This window comes from Aricia agestis, chromosome 12, assembly GCF_905147365.1.
Source record: "Aricia agestis chromosome 12, ilAriAges1.1, whole genome shotgun sequence".
NCBI classification, from domain to species: domain Eukaryota; kingdom Metazoa; phylum Arthropoda; class Insecta; order Lepidoptera; family Lycaenidae; genus Aricia; species Aricia agestis.
The window spans coordinates 37220-59282 of record NC_056417.1 but is presented as its reverse complement, the minus strand read 5'-3'; the positions used below and the strand labels follow the sequence as shown (position 1 = coordinate 59282).

The following is a 22063-nucleotide window of genomic DNA, read 5'->3' as shown; positions in this document are numbered from 1 at the left end:
TTTCTCTCTTTGTATAGTTTACTCTTCGTTTGTTGTTTATTTTATTTTGTCTGTCTTTTCACCACCTTTTCTACTCTATCTTTCTCGTTTTGTTCACCTCTTCTTTACATCAGCGTGTGTTTCTGAGTATATATGTGTGTGTGATTGTGTGATGGATGGGCCCGTGGGCCCCGAAGCCTAAGCTTCGTGCCCGGCGATGGGCTGCATGGCCACTCGGAGAGTACCAGGTCATTAGGGCACAAGGTCGACCCAGCCTTAAATGGGAAACAATGATGGATAAGCGCAATTTGGAAAATACTCCCCGGGCGGGTACCAGCAATGGAGAATCCCGTGCACCCTCGAAAGAGGGTGTCTGCCGCGCGTATACGGGGGCGGCACAAAGTGCGTCGAGTGAGGCGGAGGCTGCCAAGGCGGCGAGACAGAAGGCCATTTTGGCGGCGCTAGGAGGAGGAGGTGACAGCGCGAAGAAACGCGACAGCCCGAAGCCGGCGCCCATTACCGCGCCGGCAGCGGAGCTTTTAACGGATGAGGACGTTGACTTCAGCCAGCCGCAGCCCAACGGCGTTGAGCGGATGCTGAAGTTAATGCAGAAGAGGAAACTGAGAGGCGACAAAGATCTGCCGCGTGTTCTTTTGACACGCGACGTGAAAATGCCGCCTCCAAGTACTGGAAAGGACTCTCTGACTGGTAGAGACTCCCCACGTGGTCGAGTCTCCCAACATGGATTTGACTCCCTCGGTCGTGACAGCGAGGACTGGCTCTCGGACTCCAGCGAAATGTCCAGCATGTCGCTGGACTCCGAGGGACTGCCCGCACTTACCCCGGATAGGACTCACCGTAAGAGACGGAACACGGAGGAAGACATGGCGCCGACCCTCAGTAAAGGGGTGGTGCCCAAATCTAAGAAAGGACGCGGCCGCCCGCCAACAACCGGACAATATGTCGGTTTGGCGAAGGCGCAGGCCGACTTGAACCGAGAGAAGGAGGAGGCCCTTCGACTTCAGGCTGAAGAAGAGGTGGCCGAGGCGGCCAGGGCCGCTCGAGAGACGCGGTCTTCGCTCCTCGCGAGCCCTGCGCCCATAGACAGTGACAGGCCGGAGCAGACCATCAACGCTCTGGCTAAATGCGTGGAGACTTCGTTGACGACGATCACCATGGTCGCAACGAAGTCCAACAATTTGAAGGGGACGTTTCAGCGCCTTCTCAAGGAGGCGGTCAGCGATATACGCGCGACCGTCGCCGAAATGAAGAACCGCGGAACGACAGACGAAGTAAGAGCCCTCGAAGCTCAGAATGCGCGGCTCCAACAGGAGGTGGAGTCTATGCGCAGAGAAGTAGAGGGCCTACGTCAGCAGATGACAAAGCCGGCCGAGCAGGACATGCGCCAGCTGTTGTCTGAGGTCTCTCGTTCTAACGTAGAGACCTTCAGCAACATGCTGAACGCTCGGCTGGCCGGTCTGGGAAGCCGGCTCTTACCGGAGCCACGGCTCCGACCTCCGCTCGCGGCGGACAGAGTAGGGAGTGTTACTCCAGCCGCTGTCGTGAGTGTAGAGGCAATACCGGAGGAGGTAATACCGGAGCAGACGCCGGGGACCCCGAAGCCAAAAGCCAAGGGGAAACCGGCCCAAAAGAAGACGCGGCAGCCTGTCGCCACAGAGGCCCCACAAGAGGCCCCGGCCGCGCCCGAGGCGCCCAAGGCCAAAAAGGGCCGAAAGAAGAAAAAGCGGCCGTCAATGGCTGCTCAGGAGGCGACACAAGGGGGAGCGAACACCAGCGCCTCTCGTACTGAGGCCCCATGGACCACGGTAGGTCCAAAGGGCAAGAAGAAGAAAGGGGTGGCTACACCATCTACAGCCGCCCCGAAGAAGAAGAGAAAGCCAAGGCTTCGAGTTCCCGCCACTGCGGCCGTCGCTCTCACCATAGAAGAGTCGGCCGTGAAGGCGGGTATGACATACGCCAAGGCGCTTGAGACGGCTCGGCAGGCGATAAGCATTGCGGAACTTGATATCCCGCAAGTCCGCTTCCGCCGGGCCCGAACCGGAGGGCGCCTCCTCGCGATTTCCGGCGAGGGTGCAAGTGAGAAGGCGGACGCCTTCGCCGCGAGGCTGAGGACCGTCCTGCCACCAGGGGTGAAGGTCGGACGGCCGGTTGCAAGCGCGGAGATGCGCATCGCCGGCCTCGATGACTCCGCGACGACCGCAGAAGTGGTAGAGGCGGTCGCACTGGAAGGAGGGTGCCAGGCCGGAGATGTCCGGGCGGGGCCGATTAGAGAGGGGCCACGGGGGGACGGGTCGTGTTGGATCCGCCTCCCAGTCGCGGCTGCCAAGAAGCTCTCGAGCTCTGGGCGGTTGCGTATTGGTTGGGTGTCAGCGAGGGTGGCGTTGCTGGCCGCGAGGCCGACGCGCTGCTTCCGCTGCCAAGACACCGGCCACGTGGCTGCCAAGTGCCAGTGCCCGGTGGACCGTAGTGGGACTTGTTTCCGGTGCGGGAAACCGGGGCATAAGGCGGCGGAGTGCGGGGCAGCAGAGCCTAACTGCTCCCTGTGCGAGGCCGCTGGCAAAGTAGAAAGGGGGCACGTGCTGGGCAGATGCCCATCTGCTAAAAAGCCGGCCCCCGGAGAAGAGAAGGTCCCGTCTAAAAAGGCTCGGCAAAAGCCGAAGCCTAAGGGCAAGCGGGCTCCGCCCGTCTCTGCCGCGATGGAGATGGAGGCCTAGACCCGTGGGCGGCGATCGGGGGATCCCCGCCCGCATAAAGGGTCCCGAGAAGACAGCCCCCCTATAGCCCGGGGGGCTCTCGGCGAGGTCAGCGGTTCAAGCCGCTCGAAGAAGGTGCCGGTTGCGGCAGCGCGCTGGGAGGGGCGGAGTGAAGTCGCTCCGCGGTTCCCGTCCCTCCCGCACTAGGCGCTTGACGGAGGGCTGGGGGGGTTTTAGTGGGTAGACCTCTCGTAGGGAGTCCCACATACCCCCGCCCCTTCCCCCGAGGGGGCGGGGGATACGTAACGTATTTCCCCTCCTCAAAAAAAAAAAAAAAAAAAAAAAAAAAAAAAAAAAAAAAAAAAAAGGTTAGGTTAGGTTAGGTTAGGTTGGGGGCGATACCGGTCCGTCCACGTTCGTGTCCCTGGGCGCCTGGGTACGCCACCCCGCCCTTTACACGAAGTGACGTATCCAGGATGGCTGAACACCGGTCTTTCCTGTCTTTCTCTCTTTGTATAGTTTACTCTTCGTTTGTTGTTTATTTTATTTTGTCTGTCTTTTCACCACCTTCTCTACTCTATCTTTCTCGTTTTGTTCACCTCTTCTTTACATCAGCGTGTGTTTTTGAGTATATATGTGTGTGTGATTGTGTGATGGATGGGCCCGTGGGCCCCGAAGCCTAAGCTTCGTGCCCGGCGATGGGCTGCATGGCCACTCGGAGAGTACCAGGTCATTAGGGCACAAGGTCGACCCAGCCTTAAATGGGAAACAATGATGGATAAGCGCAATTTGGAAAATACTCCCCGGGCGGGTACCAGCAATGGAGAATCCCGTGCACCCTCGAAAGAGGGTGTCTGCCGCGCGTATACGGGGGCGGCACAAAGTGCGTCGAGTGAGGCGGAGGCTGCCAAGGCGGCGAGACAGAAGGCCATTTTGGCGGCGCTAGGAGGAGGAGGTGACAGCGCGAAGAAACGCGACAGCCCGAAGCCGGCGCCCATTACCGCGCCGGCAGCGGAGCTTTTAACGGATGAGGACGTTGACTTCAGCCAGCCGCAGCCCAACGGCGTTGAGCGGATGCTGAAGTTAATGCAGAAGAGGAAACTGAGAGGCGACAAGGATCTGCCGCGTGTTCTTTTGACACGCGACGTGAAAATGCCGCCTCCAAGTACTGGAAAGGACTCTCTGACTGGTAGAGACTCCCCTCGTGGTCGAGTCTCCCAACATGGATTTGACTCCCTCGGTCGTGACAGCGAGGGCTGGCTCTCGGACTCCAGCGAAATGTCCAGCATGTCGCTGGACTCCGAGGGACTGCCCGCGCTTACCCCGGATAGGACTCACCGTAAGAGACGGAACACGGAGGAAGACATGGCGCCGACCCACAGTAAAGGGGTGGTGCCCAAATCTAAGAAAGGACGCGGCCGCCCGCCAACAACCGGACAATATGTCGGTTTGGCGAAGGCGCAGGCCGACTTGAACCGAGAGAGGGAGGAGGCCCTTCGACTTCAGGCTGAAGAAGAGGTGGCCGAGGCGGCCAGGGCCGCTCGAGAGACGCGGTCTTCGCTCCTCGCGAGCCCTGCGCCCATGGACAGTGACAGGCCGGAGCAGACCATCAACGCTCTGGCTAAATGCGTGGAGACTTCGTTGACGACGATCACCATGGTCGCAACGAAGTCCAACAATTTGAAGGGGACGTTTCAGCGCCTTCTTAAGGAGGCGGTCAGCGATATACGCGCGACCGTCGCCGAAATGAAGAACCGCGGAACGACAGACGAAGTAAGAGCCCTCGAAGCTCAGAATGCGCGGCTCCAACAGGAGGTGGAGTCTATGCGCAGAGAAGTAGAGGGCCTACGTCAGCAGATGACAAAGCCGGCCGAGCAGGACATGCGCCAGCTGTTGTCTGAGGTCTCTCGCTCTAACGTAGAGACCTTCAGCAACATGCTGAACGCTCGGCTGGCCGGTCTGGAAAGCCGGCTCTTACCGGAGCCACGGCTCCGACCTCCGCTCGCGGCGGACAGAGTAGGGAGTGTTACTCCAGCCGCTGTCGTGAGTGAAGAGGCAATACCGGAGGAGGTAATACCGGAGCAGACGCCGGGGACCCCGAAGCCAAAAGCCAAGGGGAAACCGGCCCAAAAGAAGACGCGGCAGCCTGTCGCCACAGAGGCCCCACAAGAGGCCCCGGCCGCGCCCGTGGCGCCCAAGGCCAAAAAGGGCCGAAAGAAGAAAAAGCGGCCGTCAATGGCTGCTCAGGAGGCGACACAAGGGGGAGCGAAAACCAGCGCCCCTCGTACTGAGGCCCCATGGACCACGGTAGGTCCAAAGGGCAAGAAGAAGAGAGGGGTGGCTACACCATCTACAGCCGCCCCGAAGAAGAAGAGAAAGCCAAGGCTTCGAGCTCCCGCCACTGCGGCCGTCGCTCTCACCATAGAAGAGTCGGCCGTGAAGGCGGGTATGACATACGCCAAGGCGCTTGAGACGGCTCGGCGGGCGATAAGCATTGCGGAACTTGATATCCCGCAAGTCCGCTTCCGCCGGGCCCGAACCGGAGGGCGCCTCCTCGCGATTTCCGGCGAGGGTGCAAGTGAGAAGGCGGACGCCTTTGCCGCGAGGCTGAGGACCGTCCTGCCATCAGGGGTGAAGGTCGGACGGCCGGTTGCAAGCGCGGAGATGCGCATCGCCGGTCTCGATGACTCCGTGACGACCGCAGAAGTGGTAGAGGCGGTCGCATTGGATGGAGGATGCCAGGCCGGAGATGTTCGGGCGGGGCCAATCAGAGAGGGGCCACGGGGGGACGGATCGTGTTGGGTCCGCCTCCCAGTCGCGGCCGCCAAGAAGCTCTCGAGCTCTGGGCGGTTGCGTATTGGCTGGGTGTCGGCGAGGGTGGCGTTGCTGGCCGCGAGGCCAACGCGCTGCTTCCGCTGCCAGGACACCGGCCACGTGGCTGCCAAGTGCCAGTGCCCGGTGGACCGTAGTGGGACTTGCTTCCGGTGCGGGAAACCGGGGCACAAGGCGGCGGAGTGCGGGGCTGCAGCACCAAACTGCGCCCTGTGCGAGGCCGCTGGCAGGGCCGAAAGGGGGCACGAGCTGGGCAGATGTCCATCTGCTAAAAAGCCGGCCCCCGGAGAAGACAAGGCGCCGACCAAAAAGGCCCGACAGAAGTCGAGGCCAAGGGGCGCGCGGGCTCCGCCCGTTTCCGCCCGAATGGAGACGGATGCCTAAGACTCGTGGGCGGTGATCGGGGGATCCCGCCCACTGTATGGGTCCCGAGAAGACAGCCCCCCTATAGCCCGGGGGGCTCTCGGTGAGGTACGCGGCTCAAGCCGCGTGAAGAAGGTGCCGGTTGCGGCTGCGCGCTGGGAGGGGCGGAGTTGTAGTCGCTCCGCGGTTCCCGTCCCTCCCGCACAAGGCGCATGACGAAGGGCTGGGGGGGTTTTAGTGGGTAAACCTCGAGTAGGGAGTCCCACATACCCCCGCCCCTTCCCCCGAGGGGGCGGGGGATGCGTAATGCATTTCCCCTCCTAAAAAAAAAAAAAAAAAAAAAAAAAAAGGTTAGGTTAGGTTAGGTTAGGTTAGGTTAGGTTAGGTTAGGTTAGGTTAGGTTAGGTTAGGTTAGGTTAGGTTAGGTTAGGTTGGGGGCGATACCGGTTCCTCCTCGTTGGTGTCCCTGGGCGCCTGGGTGCGCCGCCCCGCCCTTTACACGGGGCGAGGCACTCAGGATGGCTGATCGCCGGTCTATCTTCTATCTTTCTTCTCTTTTTATAGTATACTCTTCTCTTTTTTCTGTTTTGTTTTATTTTGTCTATCTCTTCACCATCTTTCTACACTGTCTTTCATTTTTTGTTTAACCTCTTCTATACATCAGCGTATGATACTGTGTGTATATGTGTGTGTGTAATTGAGTGATGGATGGGCCTGTGGGCCCCGAAGCCTAAGTTTTTGTGCCCGGCGATGGGCTGCGTGGCCACTCGGAGAGGTTCGGTCATGAGGGCACAAGGTCGACCCAGCCTTAAATGGGGAAACAACAATGGAAAGTCAGCATGCAAAAAATACTCCCAGGGTGGGTACCGGCAACGGAGAATCCCACACTCCCGCTTCGGCGGGGGATCGGGCCAGGTATACTGGGGGCCCTAAACATGCTATGGAGAAGGTGAGGAGCGGATCAAACGACGACTTAAGCAAGAAAACGGCATCAGATAGGCACGACGTGATGGTTATGTTGACGGCAAGTGAAGGAGAAGGCTCGCGGGCGACTACGCCCGTTTCTACTGGCTCTGCAACTGGGTTCTTCCGGAGGCATCCAGGTCCAGGCAGTGGGACCGATGACATGAGTGGCGATGAGACCGCCGCTTCATTGGACAAGGACAGTGACGACTCGAAAAGGGCTCGTTTCCTGCGCAAGAGGCGTGGTGGCGAGGACAGCCCCGAGAAGGACAAGGGAGCGGCGAAAAACCGATCTTCTTCTAAACGTGGGAGGGGCAGGCCCCCCACGACTGGTGAATACGCTGGCCTGGCCAAGGCCAAACAGGATTTTCTGGACGTAGAACAGCGGGCCCTGGAGGTCGAGGCCGAGCGCCAAATCTTGGAATCGGCTAAGAGGATTCCACTGGTTCCACGGGTTCTGGTGGACCGGATGTCAGAATCCTCTTTCAACTTGGACGTCACCATGGCAGAGAAGGAGGAGGTCACGACGGCGAGACTTGGGTCGGTGATTACCACCAGCCTAGAGGTCATCAGCGACGTGGCCAAAAAATCTAAGAATTTGAAGGGGACATCAGTGGCGGCCCTTAAGCAGGCAACAAGTGCCATACAGGAGGCGTGTGTGGCCCTCCTTAATCACTCGGCGTCCACCGAAACAAGAGCCCTGGAGATGGCTAATGCGCGCCTCTCCAGAGAGCTAGAGGAAGTGAAAAGGGAACTGGAGACTGTCAAGCGCAGACTGGCTGACGCCCCTCCACAACCTGCTCCCATCAATCAGGAGCTTAATATAGAGGAGTTGCTGCAGCGGGCCGTGCGCGAGGCGGTCTCTGTAACCAGCGCCCGAATGGATGCGCGACTGGAGGGCTTAGAGGCCCGACTCTTACCGGAGCCGCGCCTGCGTCCGCCTTTGGCCGCGGACAACAAGAGGAAGGACAAGGCAGGCCCTGTCATCACACTTGAGGGACCGCCTCCAATTGAGAAGAGGACGCCTTCGCCGGAGACAACAGTCTCCACCTTAATGCCTCCGACGAATCCCGGTCCAGCGCCGAAAAAGGCAAAGAAAAAGAAAAAGACGACTGCCGCCGCTGTTGAAGCGGCAGCCGCGAGACGCGATGCGGCTGCAACAACGGCGGCACCACAACCCGCCTCCACTTCTGAGTGGACACGGGTCGTCAAGAGAGGGAAGGTAACGAATAAGAAAGAAGAGGAGAAGTCGCAGAAGAAAGGAAAGAGGAAAAGGTATAGAAGGAAGCAGAAGTTGCGCGCGCCGAAGTCTGCGGCTGTCGTTATAACTTTGATGCCGGACGCGGAGAAGAGAGGCGTCTCTTATAAAGACGTCCTCGAGAGGGCAAAACAGCGTCTAGACCTCCCGGCACTTGAAATTCCGGCGGTTAAATTCAAGCAGGCCGTGACCGGGGCTCGTTTATACGAAGTTTCGGGTACGGCTTGCCAGGAAAAGGCCGACGCCCTCGCAGGGAAGCTAAGAGAGATTCTCGGGGAGGACGATGTCCGTATCTCCCGACCGCAGAAGTGCGCCGAGTTGAGAGTCTCGGGGATGGATGACACGGCCACCCCGACAGAGATCGCGGCAGCCATTGCTCGTCCAGGCAACTGCCGCGTCGAGGACGTCAAGGTCGGCGAGATCCGCCTGGACCGGAGTGGCCGCGGAACGGCGTGGGTGAAGTGCCCCGTCGAAGCCGCAAAACTGGTGACGGCTCCCGGCACCAAAGTTTACGTCGGGTGGTTAGTGGTGCGCGTAACTCTCCTGGCTGCGCGCACCATGAGGTGTTACCGCTGCCTCGAAACGGGGCACACAAGAGCGACATGCCCCTCGGAAACTGATCTCAGCGAGCTCTGTTTCCGCTGCGGACAGTCCGGACACCAGACTGGAACGTGTGGAAATCCGCCTCACTGCGCTCTGTGTGCATCGAAGGGGAAGCCGGCGGACCACATTGTGGGGAGCAAACCGTGCTCAAAGTCTGCCCCCACTAAAAAGAGAAGCGGCTCTAAAAAGAGCCAAGAGACTAAGGAGCTCGCCACAACAGCTACGGCGGCTTCTGGTGCTAGAGAGGTTCCGATGGAGGCCCAATAACGGCCACTCTACGCTTCCTTCAGGGTAACCTGAATCACTGCGCTCAGGCGCAGGACTTGTGGGTTCAGGCGATACTGGAGCGGAGGGTGGATGTCGCCGTTGTTGCTGAGCCATATCGGGTCTTGGCTAGGGACGACTGGATTGGGGACGTCGACTCGTCTGTAGCCGTGGTCCTCGGCTCCAATATCGTGCCTCCTTCTTCGGGGAACACGACTCGGGGCCAAGGATTTGTCGTGGTCGGTCTGAGGGCGCTTACCGTTGTGGGGGTATATTTCTCCCCCAACAGACCGTTGGCGGAATTCGAAGCTTTGCTTCTTCGACTCACCGCATACATCGAGGGGTCATCGCCTCCTGTAGTCGTCGCCGGGGACTTCAATGCGAAGTCCACGCTATGGGGTTCTCCGGCGACGAATGCAAGAGGCCGCGTGGTAGAAGACTGGCTGATCACGACCGGTCTAGTGGTGGCGAATCGCGGCGCGGTCAGTACGTGTGTCCGCCGCCAAGGCGAGTCGATCGTCGACCTGACCCTGGTCAGTTCATCGATAGCCCGACGAGTCAGTGACTGGCAGGTCTTAGGTAATACCGAGACGCTCTCGGACCACCTGTATATTAGCTTCGCCGTCTGTACTCACTCAGTGGAGCAAGGCCGCCCAACTCCATCTGGCGGCGGCCCGAGGTGGTCCCTGAAAGGATTGGACCGAGACCTGCTCGAGGAAGCGGCGATAGTGGCGTCATGGGCCCCTCTGCCTTCGGAGGATGTGGAAGAGTGTGCTGAATGGCTCAATGAGGCGGCGCACAACATCTGCGACGCCTCGATGCCCCGCGTAGGACCAGCTAAGCCTCGGTGCCAGAGCTATTGGTGGTGCCCTGAGCTTACCAGACTTCGACAGGAGTGTGTTGCGGCCCGACGCTGCTACCAGAGGTATCGCCGACGACGGACTCGAGAGGAACAGATAGAAGAGTCCGTCTATGACCAGTACCGTACAGCACGTCGCGAACTGAGGGACGCCATCAAGGAGGCGAAGAAACGTGCCTGGGAAGAGTTCCTGGATACGTTGGACCAGGACCCGTGGGGCAAGCCATATAAATGGGTGAGGCAGAAGCTTCGCCCGGCGGCCCCACCACTCACCCAGACTCTGCAACCGGAGCTCCGCAGAACCATCATTTCGGCCCTGTTTCCATCTAGGGCCGAGTGGTCGCCACCTCCCATGGCACCACCCACTGCGGAGTCCGATGACGATGAAGAAGTGCCGCCCGTATCGGCGGGAGAGCTGGCAGCAGCCGTTCAGAAGATGGGCCAGAAGAACAGGGCCCCCGGTCTTGACGGCGTTCCGGGACGAGTGTGGGTGCTCTCGGTGAAGCACATGGAGGAGCGGGTACTCACCGTTTTGACCAGATGTCTGGTCCAGGGTCGAGTACCCCGCCGTTGGAAGACCGGCAAACTCGTCCTGCTGAGAAAACACGGGCGGCCTGAGGACCAACCATCGGCCTACCGTCCAATAGTGTTGATCGACGAGATCTGCAAGACGTTCGAGAGGGTTATCGTGGCGCGTCTCAATCGCCACCTTGAGAACGTCGGCCCGAACCTCAGCAGCGCCCAGTTCGGATTCAGACCTCGTCGATCGACTATAGATGCGGTAGCCCGAATCCGGGCGACCACAGAGGAGGTAGTTTCCCGGGGTGGGGTGGTGGTGGTTGTGTCACTAGACATCAGCAACGCTTTTAACACCCTGCCCTGGGCTACAATCAACGAGGCGCTCAGGTACCACGGCGTGCCAAGGTACATGCGCAGGGTGATCCGGAATTACCTATCAGAGCGGTCGGTACAATACCCGACGGAAGACGGCAACTGGGAAGAACATGAGGTCGACTGCGGTGTCCCACAGGGCTCTTCTCTTGGGCCGACCCTGTGGGACATCGGCTTCGACTATGTCCTCCGTGGCGCCGATCTCCCCGGCGCAGAGAAGGTCGCCTATGCGGACGATACAGCTGTCGTCTGCCGTGGCAAGACAGTGCGCGAAGCGGTCATACTCGCGACGGCGGCGGTGGCGCAAACAGTCCGGCGTATTGAGTCGCTGGGTCTGAAGGTGGCGCTTAACAAATCCGAGGCCCTGATCTTCCATGGGCCGAGGAACGCCCCTCCGCCCGGTCTGGCTATCGTGGTTGGCGGAACCAGGATCGAAGTGGCGTCTTCCATGACCTACCTCGGTCTGGTACTTGACAGCCGGTGGTCCTTTAAGGAGCATTTCCGCCGGCTGTCCGAGAAGGTCACCAAGTCTGCTGGGGCTTTAGCCACTCTGCTCCCGAATCTCGGGGGCCCCAGCTTAGAGTGTCGGCGCCTCTACATGGGGGTGATACGCTCCATGTGTATGTATGGGGCGCCGATCTGGGCCGAAGATCTGTTGCCCGGAAACGGACTCGTCCTGGGGCGACTGCAGAGAGTAATGGCGACGCGGGCTGTGCGCGGATACCGCACCATATCGAAGGATGCGGCCTGCCTGCTCGCCGGCAGCGTCCCGTGGGACATAGACGCGAGAGCTCTCGCCGACATCTACTGGCGTTGCGCAGAGGTCCGCGCGGGGGGCAGCAACCCCCTTCCGGACGCCGTACGTCGGTGGAGGGCTCAAGCCAAGGAGAGGACACTGGAGTTATGGGAGGAGCGCCTGCTGGAGCCACGGGTCAGCGTAGACCTAGTGGAGGCCATTCGCCCGGTTCTGAAGGACTGGGTGAAACGCAAGCACGGTGCTCTCTCGTTCCACCTTACACAGGTGCTGACCGGGCATGGCTGCTTTGGTCGGTACCTGTGTGAGATAGCCCGGAGAGAGGAGTCAGCGCGGTGCCACCACTGCACCGCGGACAGGGACACGGCCGATCACACCATCTTGGCCTGTCCCTCATGGACCAGACAAAGAGCGGCCTTAACGGCCGCCATCGGACTCGACCTCTCGCTGCCGGCACTGGTGCAAGCCATGCTGAGCAGCGAGCACCACTGGAGAGACGTAGAGAGATTTGCCGAGGAGGTGATCTCCATTAAAGAGGAAGCCGAGCGAGTCAGAGAGAGGGAGGCGCTCGACCCTCATAGGAGACGACGGCCGAGGCGTAGACGGATCGTCCAAAATGGCCGAAACGTCCCGCCTTAGCAGGGGTACTCGGGGTGGCAGTGTGGGGACGCCGCCGCCCATTGCACCGAGTCCCGAGACGGTCGTGATGCGCCTCATGTTCCTGCGCATCGCGACACCGCCGGTGAAGGATGGCCTGAACAAGCCCCCCGTTTGGGGCCTCTGTTCGGCTTAGGGGGCCATTACCCCCACCAAGAAGAGGGGCCTGCGCAAGACAGGCGCTGCGCTGACGGACCTACGGAGTAATGCTCGTCGGGTCCCGTGCACCCGTCAGCTGCAGGAGACAGGAACATCGCAGTGTTTTAGTGGGTAGGGCCGCGGCACTCACCATCTTCGCCGCGGCGAGCCCCACATATCCGCAGGGGAGTCCCCATTCCCTGCGTCGAATGCGTTACTGCATTTCACTGCGTGAAAAAAAAAAAAAAAAAAAAAAAAAAAAAAAAGGTTAGGTTAGGTTAGGTTAGGTTGCATGTCATGAAGAGGAGTACCGCAGTGTTTTAGTGGGTAGGGCCGCGGCACCTACCATCTCCGCCGCGGCGAGCCCCACATATCCGCAGTGGGAGTCCCCATCCCCTGCGTCGAATGCGTCACTGCATTTCACTGCGTGAAAAAAAAAAAAAAAAAAAAAAAAAAAAAAGGTTAGGTTAGGTTAGGTTGGGGGCGATACCGGTCCGTCCACGTTCGTGTCCCTGGGCGCCTGGGTACGCCACCCCGCCCTTTACACGAAGTGACGTATCCAGGATGGCTGAACACCGGTCTTTCCTGTATTTCTCTCTTTTTATAGTATACTCTTCGTTTGTTGTTTATTTTATTTCGTCTATCTTTTCACCACCTTCTCTACTCTATCTTTCTCATTTTGGTTAACTCTTCTCTACACTCTTGTATGTTTGTATCGTATATATCTGTGTGTGTTTGTGAGATGGATGGACCCGTGGGTCCCTAATCCCCGGTTTGTGGTGCTCGGCCTTGGGATGCATGACGAGCAGGTGGCTTACGTCGCAAGGGCACCAGGGCAGAATCTCCCTCTAAAGATCACAATATGGAGAAACGCAAATTGGAAAATACTCCCCGGGCGGGTACCAGTTCCACTGGAGAATCCCGCACTCCCGGTTCGCCGGGAGTCTGCCGCACGTATACGGGGGCGGCACCAACTGCGTGTGAGGGTAAGGGGGCCGTTGCAACGGCGAAAGAAGGAGAGGGCGAGACAACGCGCGAATGTCCGAAACCGGCGCACCTAACCGCGCCGGCGGCGGACGCAATTACGGACGAAGACGTGGATTTCTCCGTCTACCAGCCTAACGGCGTAGAGCGGGTGAAAAGACTGGCTCAAAGAAAGAAGGAGCGGGGCTGTCCAATCCGGGACTTACCCGACCTGCCGCCTGTGCTGCAGTACCGGGATGTTCTCGGGGCGCAGCCCCGCGCTCCTACTCCTACCGGACATGACGAAGAGGAACGTAGGGAGTTGACGCGCTCGCCTCGCGTCGTTCTGCGCGACGTGATGCGTGAATTCTCCCTACCGCCTCCCCAAGGACGAGACGATACCGGAGACGACAGTGAGGACTGGCCCTTGGACTCCGACGACATGACATCCGACGTGTCGATGGACTCCGAGGGCTTGCCCACAGACCCGGACAGGACACGCCGCAAACGGCGAATCCCGGAAGACGACAAGGCGCCGCCCCTTGGTAGAGGAGCGGTGCCCAAGGCTAAGAAGGGACGTGGCCGGCCACCAACGACCGGCCAATACGTCGGCCTAGCTAAGGCCCAAGAGGACCTAAGGCGGGAAAAGGAGGAAGAACGCCGGGCTGCATTCAGGGCGAAAGTCGAAGAGGTAGCCCGGGCGGCGCGGGAGGAGCGGGAGGCGAGAGAGGCGCGAGCCTCCCTTCGCGCAAGCCCAGCCCTGACTGCAGAAGACACGGAGCAGACGAGCGCGGCCCTGGCGGGTAGCGTAGAGAGGGCCTTGGAAATGGTGACGATGGTCGCTACAAGGTCCTCCAACTTGAAGGGCACGTACCAGCGGGCCCTCAAGGAGGCGGTCGCATCCATAAAAGCGGCCGTCACGGAGATGAGGGGCCGCGGTCAAACGGCTGAAATACGGGCACTGGAGGAGCAGAACGATCGCCTCCTGCGCCAAGTCAATGCGATGCGCAGGGAGCTAGAGGACCTGCGGCGTCGCGTGACTGGGCCCGCACCTGACGATCTGCAGAGGATGTTGTCGGAGGTCTCGCGCTCCAATATCGAGACCTTCGGCAACATGCTGAATGCACGGCTCGCCGGCCTGGAAGATAGGCTCTTGCCCGAGCCTCGGAGAAGACCGCCGCTGGCGGCGGACGGTGCTGGTCCATCATCCGGCGCCCCACCAACAGCGGCTTCCAAGAAGACGCCGAAGCCGAAGAAGTCGGCAACGGCCAAGGCACCGGACGAGAGTTCGGCAGGCAGCGCGGCGGTCCCTTTACAGCCGCCGGCTGCGCCTGCAGAGAAGGGGGCCACAAAATCTAAGCCCAGCAAGAAAAGGAAGAAGCGGCCAACAATGGCCGCTCAGGAGGCAGCTAAGGGGGGGCAGAACACCAACGCCCCTCCTGCCGAGGCCCCGTGGACCACAGTCGGTCCGCGCAGGTCTAAAAAGAAGAAAGGGGCAGCTACTCCAGCTAAAGCCACCCCCAAGAAAAAGAAGAGGGCGAAACTTCGTGCCCCCGCAACCGCGGCCATCACCGTCACGCTGATGGAGAGCGCCGCGGCGAAGGGGGTCACTTACAAAGACGTCCTTTTAAAGGCGAAAGACGCCGCAACGGCCGGGATGGTGGAACACAACATCGACAAGCTTGAGTTCCGCTTCCGTCAGGCCCAAACCGGCGCGCGCGTTCTCACCATACCTGGTGTGGGCGCCAACGAGAAAGCGGACGCCCTCGCCGCAAAGATGCGGGAGGTGTTGGACCCGGAGGTGGCGAAGATCGGACGCCCGGTGAAATGCGTCGAAATGCGCATCGCCGGGCTGGACGACTCTGCGACGACCGCCGACGTCATCGAGGCGGTCTCGAGGGAGGGAGGGTGCCCGTCCAACTCTATCAGGACGGGCCCAATAAAGATTGGAAGGTGGGGCGACGGTTCGTTGTGGCTGAGCGTCCCCGTCACGGCCGCTAAAAAGCTTATCGGCATGAAGCGGCTGCGAGTGGGCTGGGTTTCGGCAAAGGTAACACTGCTGGCCGCGAGGCCTATGCGGTGTTACCGATGCCTTGAGACCGGCCACCTGGCGACGACATGCCAGTGCCCGGTAGACCGCAGTCGAAATTGCTTCCGCTGTGGAAAACCGGAGCACAAGGCCGCCGAGTGCCGGGAGAAGCAACCCAACTGCTTCTCCTGCGAAGCACTCGGCAAGGAGAGCGGGCACGTCCTGGGAAACGGCGGCTGTCCAACAGGCAAGAAGCCGCCCCCCGCTTCGAAAAAGCGCCGCAGGAGAGGAGCTCCCTCCGACAAGGCTCGGCCGCATGAGCCTGGAGCCGGTGGTGCCGGGGTTAGTCAGCCCCGGCCCGCCATGGAGGTGGAGCAGTAGGCCCGCGGGCGGTTGATCGGGGGATCACCGCTCGCACCAAGGGCCCCGAGAAGAAAGCTCCCTAGATGCCCGGGGAGCTCTCGGGGATGGAAAGCGGCGGCAGAAAACATCAGCCGCCGCAACGGAGATGTGCCGGACGCGGCTAGCACCGTGGGACGCGGAGTTTTGTAAAGAGTACCCGTGTCCCACTGGAATGGTGCAGGAAGGAGGGCATGGGGGGGTTTTAGTGGGTAAACCTCGTAGAGGGAGTCCCACATACCCCCGCCCCTTCCCCCGAGGGGGCGGGGGATACGTAACGTATTTCCCCTCCTCAAAAAAAAAAAAAAAAAGGTTAGGTTAGGTTAGGTTAGGTTAGGTTAGGTTAGGTTAGGTTAGGTTAGGTTAGGTTTTTTTTTTTTTTTTTTTTTTTTTTTTTTTTTTTTTTTTTTTTTTGCGATTCCCCCTAACTGTATCAGGGCTCATTGTTAGCTCTTTTGATTTTTTAGCTTTTTTAATTTTTTAAAATCTTTTCTTTTTAAAATGCTCTTATAACTATTTTTACAATTGTTGCTTATGTCTATGTACATTATTTTATATATTACAATAGTAATTTGTCAGCAATATATTTAGTACTCTTGGTACGTGTCAATTTAAATAGTTATATAATAATATACAGTTCTTTAATATTACAAAAAATGACAGCACAATAAAATAGTATTTTCAATTTAATAATTTCGGTAAAATGTAAAAATGAGCAATAAAATAAAATTCAATAATAATTTTCAAATGTCAGAGCTAAAATAGTAAATCTACGGCACAACATTCAACTAACCCTATTATCACAGTAAAGCTTACATCTAACATCACACTAGTTTATCACAGTTTTTCTTATTTACAAATTTAACAATTTCCTTGCAAAATAAGAGGAATATTTCCCTCTTTTTTCCCCCCAGGATGGAAGGCAGGCTCTCACCCGTTATCGATGTGCCCAATTTCTGCTCAATATCATATCTATTGCTAGCAAAAATCGGGCACTCGAATAACAGGTGAGGAACCGTCTCCTCAACTCCGGGCTGACACGAACACGACGGATCCTCCTTCAGCTTGAATCTGTTCAAGTAGAAGGCGAATCCGCCGTGGCCAGTCAGTATCTGTGTTGTGTGATGTGTAATGTCTATTTTCTTGACTATTTTGTGTGCAGCAGCAGCGCTTGGGAAAAAGAGCTTTGTGACTCCGGCCGTCCCTCCCACTTCGTATCTCCTGTCCCATTCCTCAACCGTATCCTCTCTTAAGATACGCTTGACGAATGAAACAGGACACAGATCGTAGTCAGGTTTCCTTTTTGAGCCCAGAGCGGCCTCCTTGGCTAACTCGTCTACTCTCTCATTCCCTCTCAACCCTGCGTGCGCCTTAATCCAAAACAAGGAGACCTCCCGCATCTGCGAAGCAGCTTTTCGGAGGGCCGCCCTTGTTTGCACCGCCAGGGGATGAGGGGAACTAAGAGTGACTGCCTGGAGTGCCGATCTGGAATCGCTAAGGATACCGACCTTTGCCATTCCACTCTTGCAGGCTTCATTTACAGCTCTTTGGAGCGCTAGAAGTTCGGCTTGGTAGACGGTGCAATACGGCGGTAATGCAAGCTTGACGGCCTTCGTCTCAGCCTCACCCTTCCATACGGAGAGTGCGGCCCCGACTCGACCCTCAATCTTGCTGCCATCCGTATAGATCCTATGGACGTGGCTGTTTACCACGTCTGCATAAGAGTCCTCGTCTACCAACCCGAACCTCAGCTCTACCTGCTCTGCCGGATGTGGGTCCTCAATCGCAGGAGCCATTCGCTCCACCTCCCTGTCCCTCAACACCGGGTGAGGTACTCCCTTCTTGATCTCATAAAGTCTCGATGCTTCGAGTATTCTGAGGTCAAGAGGGAGTATCCCAGCCAGCAGCATTGCAGAGTTCAGGGAGACGGTTCGATATGCTCTGCAGATCTTCTGAGCAAAACCCCGTTGAACGGAGTTAAGTCTTTTTTGGACCCCCATCTTTTCCGCGGTGGGTGCCCACGCTGCTGATGCATACAGAATAGTCGGCTCTACTACGGCAATATATATAGTCCTAACTATCTGGGGGTTAAGCCCCCATCCTACACGAGCTGCTTTAGCGAGTTGCTTGTATCGCGCGATTGCCTTTTTGCATACATTGGTCACGTGGGCGTTGAATGTAAGGCCGCTATCAATTGTTAGACCCAATATTTTAATACTGTCATGGTATTTAATTTCTACACCACCCATGGCAAGCCGTGGTATGTCGTACTTGAGCTTTCGAGTTGAAAGAAGGGCACATGTTTTATGGGGTGCGAATTTTAGTTTATTTTGTATTCCCCATGTTTTAATTTTTTCTAGCACGGCATTGGCTTTCCGTTCTATTTCTAGAGCCGTAGTCCCCTCGAACACTAAAACGATGTCATCCGCAAACGCCTGGTTGAACACCTTCATCTCTTCTAACAAAGTTAGCAATGGGTCCAACAAGAGATCCCACAGGATCGGTCCTCCGATGGACCCCTGTACGCATCCCTTGTCGGTCCCCCTGCCAACTTCCACTCCAGCATACCTCACCTTCACTCTTCTGCCGCTCAGGTAGCTGCTGAACACCCGCCTCAGGTTCCCCGGACACCCAACTTCAGCCAACCGAACCTTTATGGCTGGCCACCAAGCACTATCGAAGGCCCCCTCTATGTCCAGTGATACCACAACAGAAACTTTCTTCTCCTCCCTCAGCTTTCTGATGTGGTTCACCAACCTATAGAGGGCGTCTTCGGTGCTCCTTTGAGGCATGAAGCCATATTGGTTGGGGCTTATTTTGGGCAACAGGTAGAACCTAAGTCGGGCGACCAGCATCTTCTCGAAGATTTTGCCGAGAACAGGAAGGAGGCCGATCGGTCGATAGGCTTTTGGTACCCGGTATGATTCCTTTCCCGGCTTCCTCAGCACCACCACTGTCGCCTGCTTCCATTTTTCGGGAAAGCAGCCGACAGTGAGGCACTTATTCAACAGGGCAAGGAACCATTCCGGGTTACAATCTACAGCGTGCTGGCAGATGTCGGACGTGAGACCATCCGCCCCGGGGGCCTTTTTGGGGTTGAAGGACCTTACGGCTCTCTTCAACTCCTCCATGATGAAAGGAGGGTCGTCCGGACCCGTCGGCGGTTCGGAGTCTAAAGACTCCGCACGCCGGCGTGTCCGTCGATGTTCCTCGCTTTCATCACTTTCCAGGTCCGCGGGGTAGAAGGTCTCCGCCAACAGTTCTGCGGAGCTTCGGGCGTCGAGGGTTTCACTGTCCCTTGTCAGGGGCAGATCCTCCTCCCTCCCTCCAACTCTGTTCAGCACTCTGTAGATGCCCTCCCAGACCCCCTCCCTATCCTGTTTTCGGCAAAACTCCTTCCAGCTCGCTACTTGAGCCTCTTTCACTGCACTCTCATACTTCTCTTTCGCTTCCAGGTACAACCCAACTACGCGGTTTCTGCGATCAGGCGCTGCGTTTCGGATCCTGCGTTTCCTCGTGGCGACCTCCTTCTTCATCTGCGCGAGCTCATCATTCCACCACGACAAGGTGAATTTCTGTGTGTGCTTTTTGGTCGGCATAGTGTCTCTGCATGTCTGTGTTATGGCTTCTGTGTAACTGTCTATTGCGTCATCTATTTGTTGTGTGCTTTGTATTGAGTCTATCGCTTGTACAGTCAATTGTCTGTCTGACATCAGCTGGGTCAGTTTCTCACGAAACTGAGTCCAGTTTGCCTTATGAGTGTTAAAGATGCGTGTGGTACGTATTATGTTCGTGCCTGTGGATTTATGTTGTATGATGCCGAAGGAGATGCCGTTGTGGTCCGAGCTCGTCAGACCCTCCTCCACCTTCCAGTCGCCCACTCGGTCCAGCAGATCGTCGGAGCACGCTGTCACATCCACGAAGCTAGTGTACCTTTTACCCCCTCTGACGGTGTCGTACGTGGGTATGTCTCCGGTGTTGAGTATGTGTAAGCTCATTGCTTCCAGTACAGCAGACACGTCTCTTCCTCGCGGGTCTTCCACATCGCCACCCCACCACGGGCTCTTTGCGTTGGCGTCGCCTCCCAAGACCATCTTATCGGATCCCAACTCTCTTCCTATCCGCATAAGATGGTCCAGGTAGGGCCCCACAGGCTTGTCGGGCTCGAAGTAGAAGGACACAACAACCATCTCCCAGGCTTTGGTTCGGAGGGTGGCCACAACAATGTTGTTGTTGCTGAGGCGCGTGTGCAGTTCGACGTCTAACGTGTCGTCGAATACCGCAACACACGCCTTGACAACACCGCCCCCTTCCCCATCGCTCTGGTAGACCCTCACTCCGTTGTGTGTCCTCATACTCCGGGCCCCACCTACGTAGGGCTCCTGCAGCAGCGCTACGCAGGCCTTACGCTTAGTGGCTTCGAGCATTAGCTCTCTTGTGGCGATTTGGCTCCGCTGAAGGTTGGCCTGCAGAATTTGGTACTGGAAGTACTCACCGGGGACAACCTTAGCAATACGCTACCGCCGATCTGGCCAGAGCATCCCACCTCTTCCTTTCCGAACACTCTCTGTCGAAGGCGCTATGCTCCTCGTTGCCTCTCTTTGCCTTCGCGCAATTGATGCACTTGGGCTTATCTCCCCGCCGCCACTTGTCGCATTCAGTCCTCAGATGAGGACCGGCGCAGTGGCTGCATCGCACCTGACTCTCCTCGCAGTGCCTCCTCGTGTGCCCATACCCCAGGCAACAGGAGCACTGCACCAACGGACTATGGTCCTCCACACGCACTCTGCCAAGCCCAATATGGGCATGGCCAACATTCACGCACCTCTTCCATACCTGTGGGCTGACTCTGGCCACCAGATGTTTTTGTAGGGGGTTCCTCGCATTCTTCACGTACGCTACTTCTACCTTTTTCTCCTCCCCCCTCAAGCCCTCAAAGATGTCTGCATTCTGGTTGCAGAACGCAGTGACGAAGTCAGCTACGTCGACCTTCATCACATCTTTGAATGCTAGAAGGGGGTTTTTGTTTCTCACATCTTCAACAATTAGTTCTTCATTGGTGCTCAACCTCTTCTTTACCTTATTCCTTTCTTCCTCATTTGCACAACCTATGACTACTTTCCTATTTTTAACCTTCCTAGCCCTCTCCACCTTTACCCAACCGTCTTTAGCATTTACAGCTTCCCTAATTTTTTCCAGGATCTCTTCCCCATTTTGTTGCCCGTCCCTGGAGGACACCATGACTGAATGCAGCGCCCTTGCCTCGAGATGTTTCTCTACGATACCTCTCGAGGCAACGCTCGCATAGCTCGCTGGTTTCGCGACAGTCATGTTGTTCTCCAGTAACGTGCTCAGTTTACCCATCTTATCCCTGTTTTCCTTTATACTTTCTCCTATGTCTTCCATCTTTTTTAAGTTCTCTCTTATTAACCTATTATTTTCTTCCAGGGTCCTCACCAGTGCCACGTCGTCTATCTTCGGGCCTGCTCCGGCTGACCGGGGGGGATGTATAGGGTCCTTCCCCGGCCCTCCATTGCTGCCGACTCTAACCCTGGTAAGTTCATCTTCTAACTCTTTGATTATCTGGTAGAGCCTTTCCAGAGCGGCAAAAGCTTGCTCCTTTAGCTCCTTTTTGAAGTTTTTGGAGTCATTTATGCTGCCTTTCGCTCGCTCTAGAAGGACTCTACCTTCTTTTGTCTTGGGTTTATTTGGGAGTATGGGGCTTGCCATCTTCTCTACAATTATTACCTTTTTAGCTTTGACTTTTGGTGCGGCTTCCGGTTTGGGTTTATCTGGTTAGGTTAGGTTAGGTTAGGTTAGGTTAGGTTAGGTTAGGTTAGGTTAGGTTAGGTTAGGTTAGGTTAGGTTTGGGCCTGGACTGTCGGATGCACAGTTCGGGTTTCGGGCCGGTCGGTCGACCATCGACGCCATAGGGCGTCTCAGGTCGGTGACGCAGGAGGCGGAACGCAGGAAGGAGGTGGTGGTTGTGGTGTCCTTGGACATCGCCAACGCCTTTAACAGTCTCCCCCACAGCGTAATACAGGAGGCACTGGAGTACCAGGAAGTGCCTCCGTATCTCAGGAGACTGTTTAAGGCGTACCTCTCCGATCGGGAGATCGTGTTCGAGGATCGGTCGGGGTCCTTAGTGAGGGTGGAGGTCGAGTGCGGCGTCCCACAAGGTTCGGTTGTGGGTCCGAACCTCTGGGACTCTGGCTACGACTGGGTCCTGCTGGAGGAGTATCTCCTCCCCGGAATGGATCTCGTCTGCTACGCAGACGACACTTACATCACATTCCGGGGAAGGACGTACAAGGAGGCTGCGCGGCTGGCTGAAGAGGGCACAAAGCTCGTAGTCAGCCGCATTGAGCAGCTTGGGCTTCGGGTCCGCATGGAAAAA

The 22063-nt window shown here is 57.3% G+C and overlaps 1 protein-coding gene across 1 annotated transcript; it reads left to right on the top strand.

Moving 5' to 3' along the window:
• Nucleotides 1-3467: 3467 nt before the first annotated feature.
• LOC121732664 lies at nucleotides 3468-12225 on the top strand. The gene is made up of 3 exons (XM_042122621.1): nucleotides 3468-4924; nucleotides 6747-8958; nucleotides 9003-12225. The coding sequence occupies exons 1-3, from the start codon at nucleotides 3468-3470 to the stop codon at nucleotides 12117-12119; spliced, it is 6786 nt and encodes a 2261-aa protein (XP_041978555.1). The 3' UTR covers nucleotides 12120-12225.
• Nucleotides 12226-22063: the final 9838 nt, after the last annotated feature.

Coding starts and splice junctions, on each gene's coding strand:
- LOC121732664 (XM_042122621.1), top strand. CDS start 3,468: ATGGATAAGCGCAATTTGGAAAATACTCCCCGGGCGGGTACCAGCAAT. Junction 4,925..6,746: donor CGAAAGAAGAAAAAGCGGCC/GTCAATGGCTGC, acceptor AAATACTCCCAG/GGTGGGTACCGGCAACGGAG. Junction 8,959..9,002: donor CGGCTTCTGGTGCTAGAGAG/GTTCCGATGGAG, acceptor CGCTTCCTTCAG/GGTAACCTGAATCACTGCGC.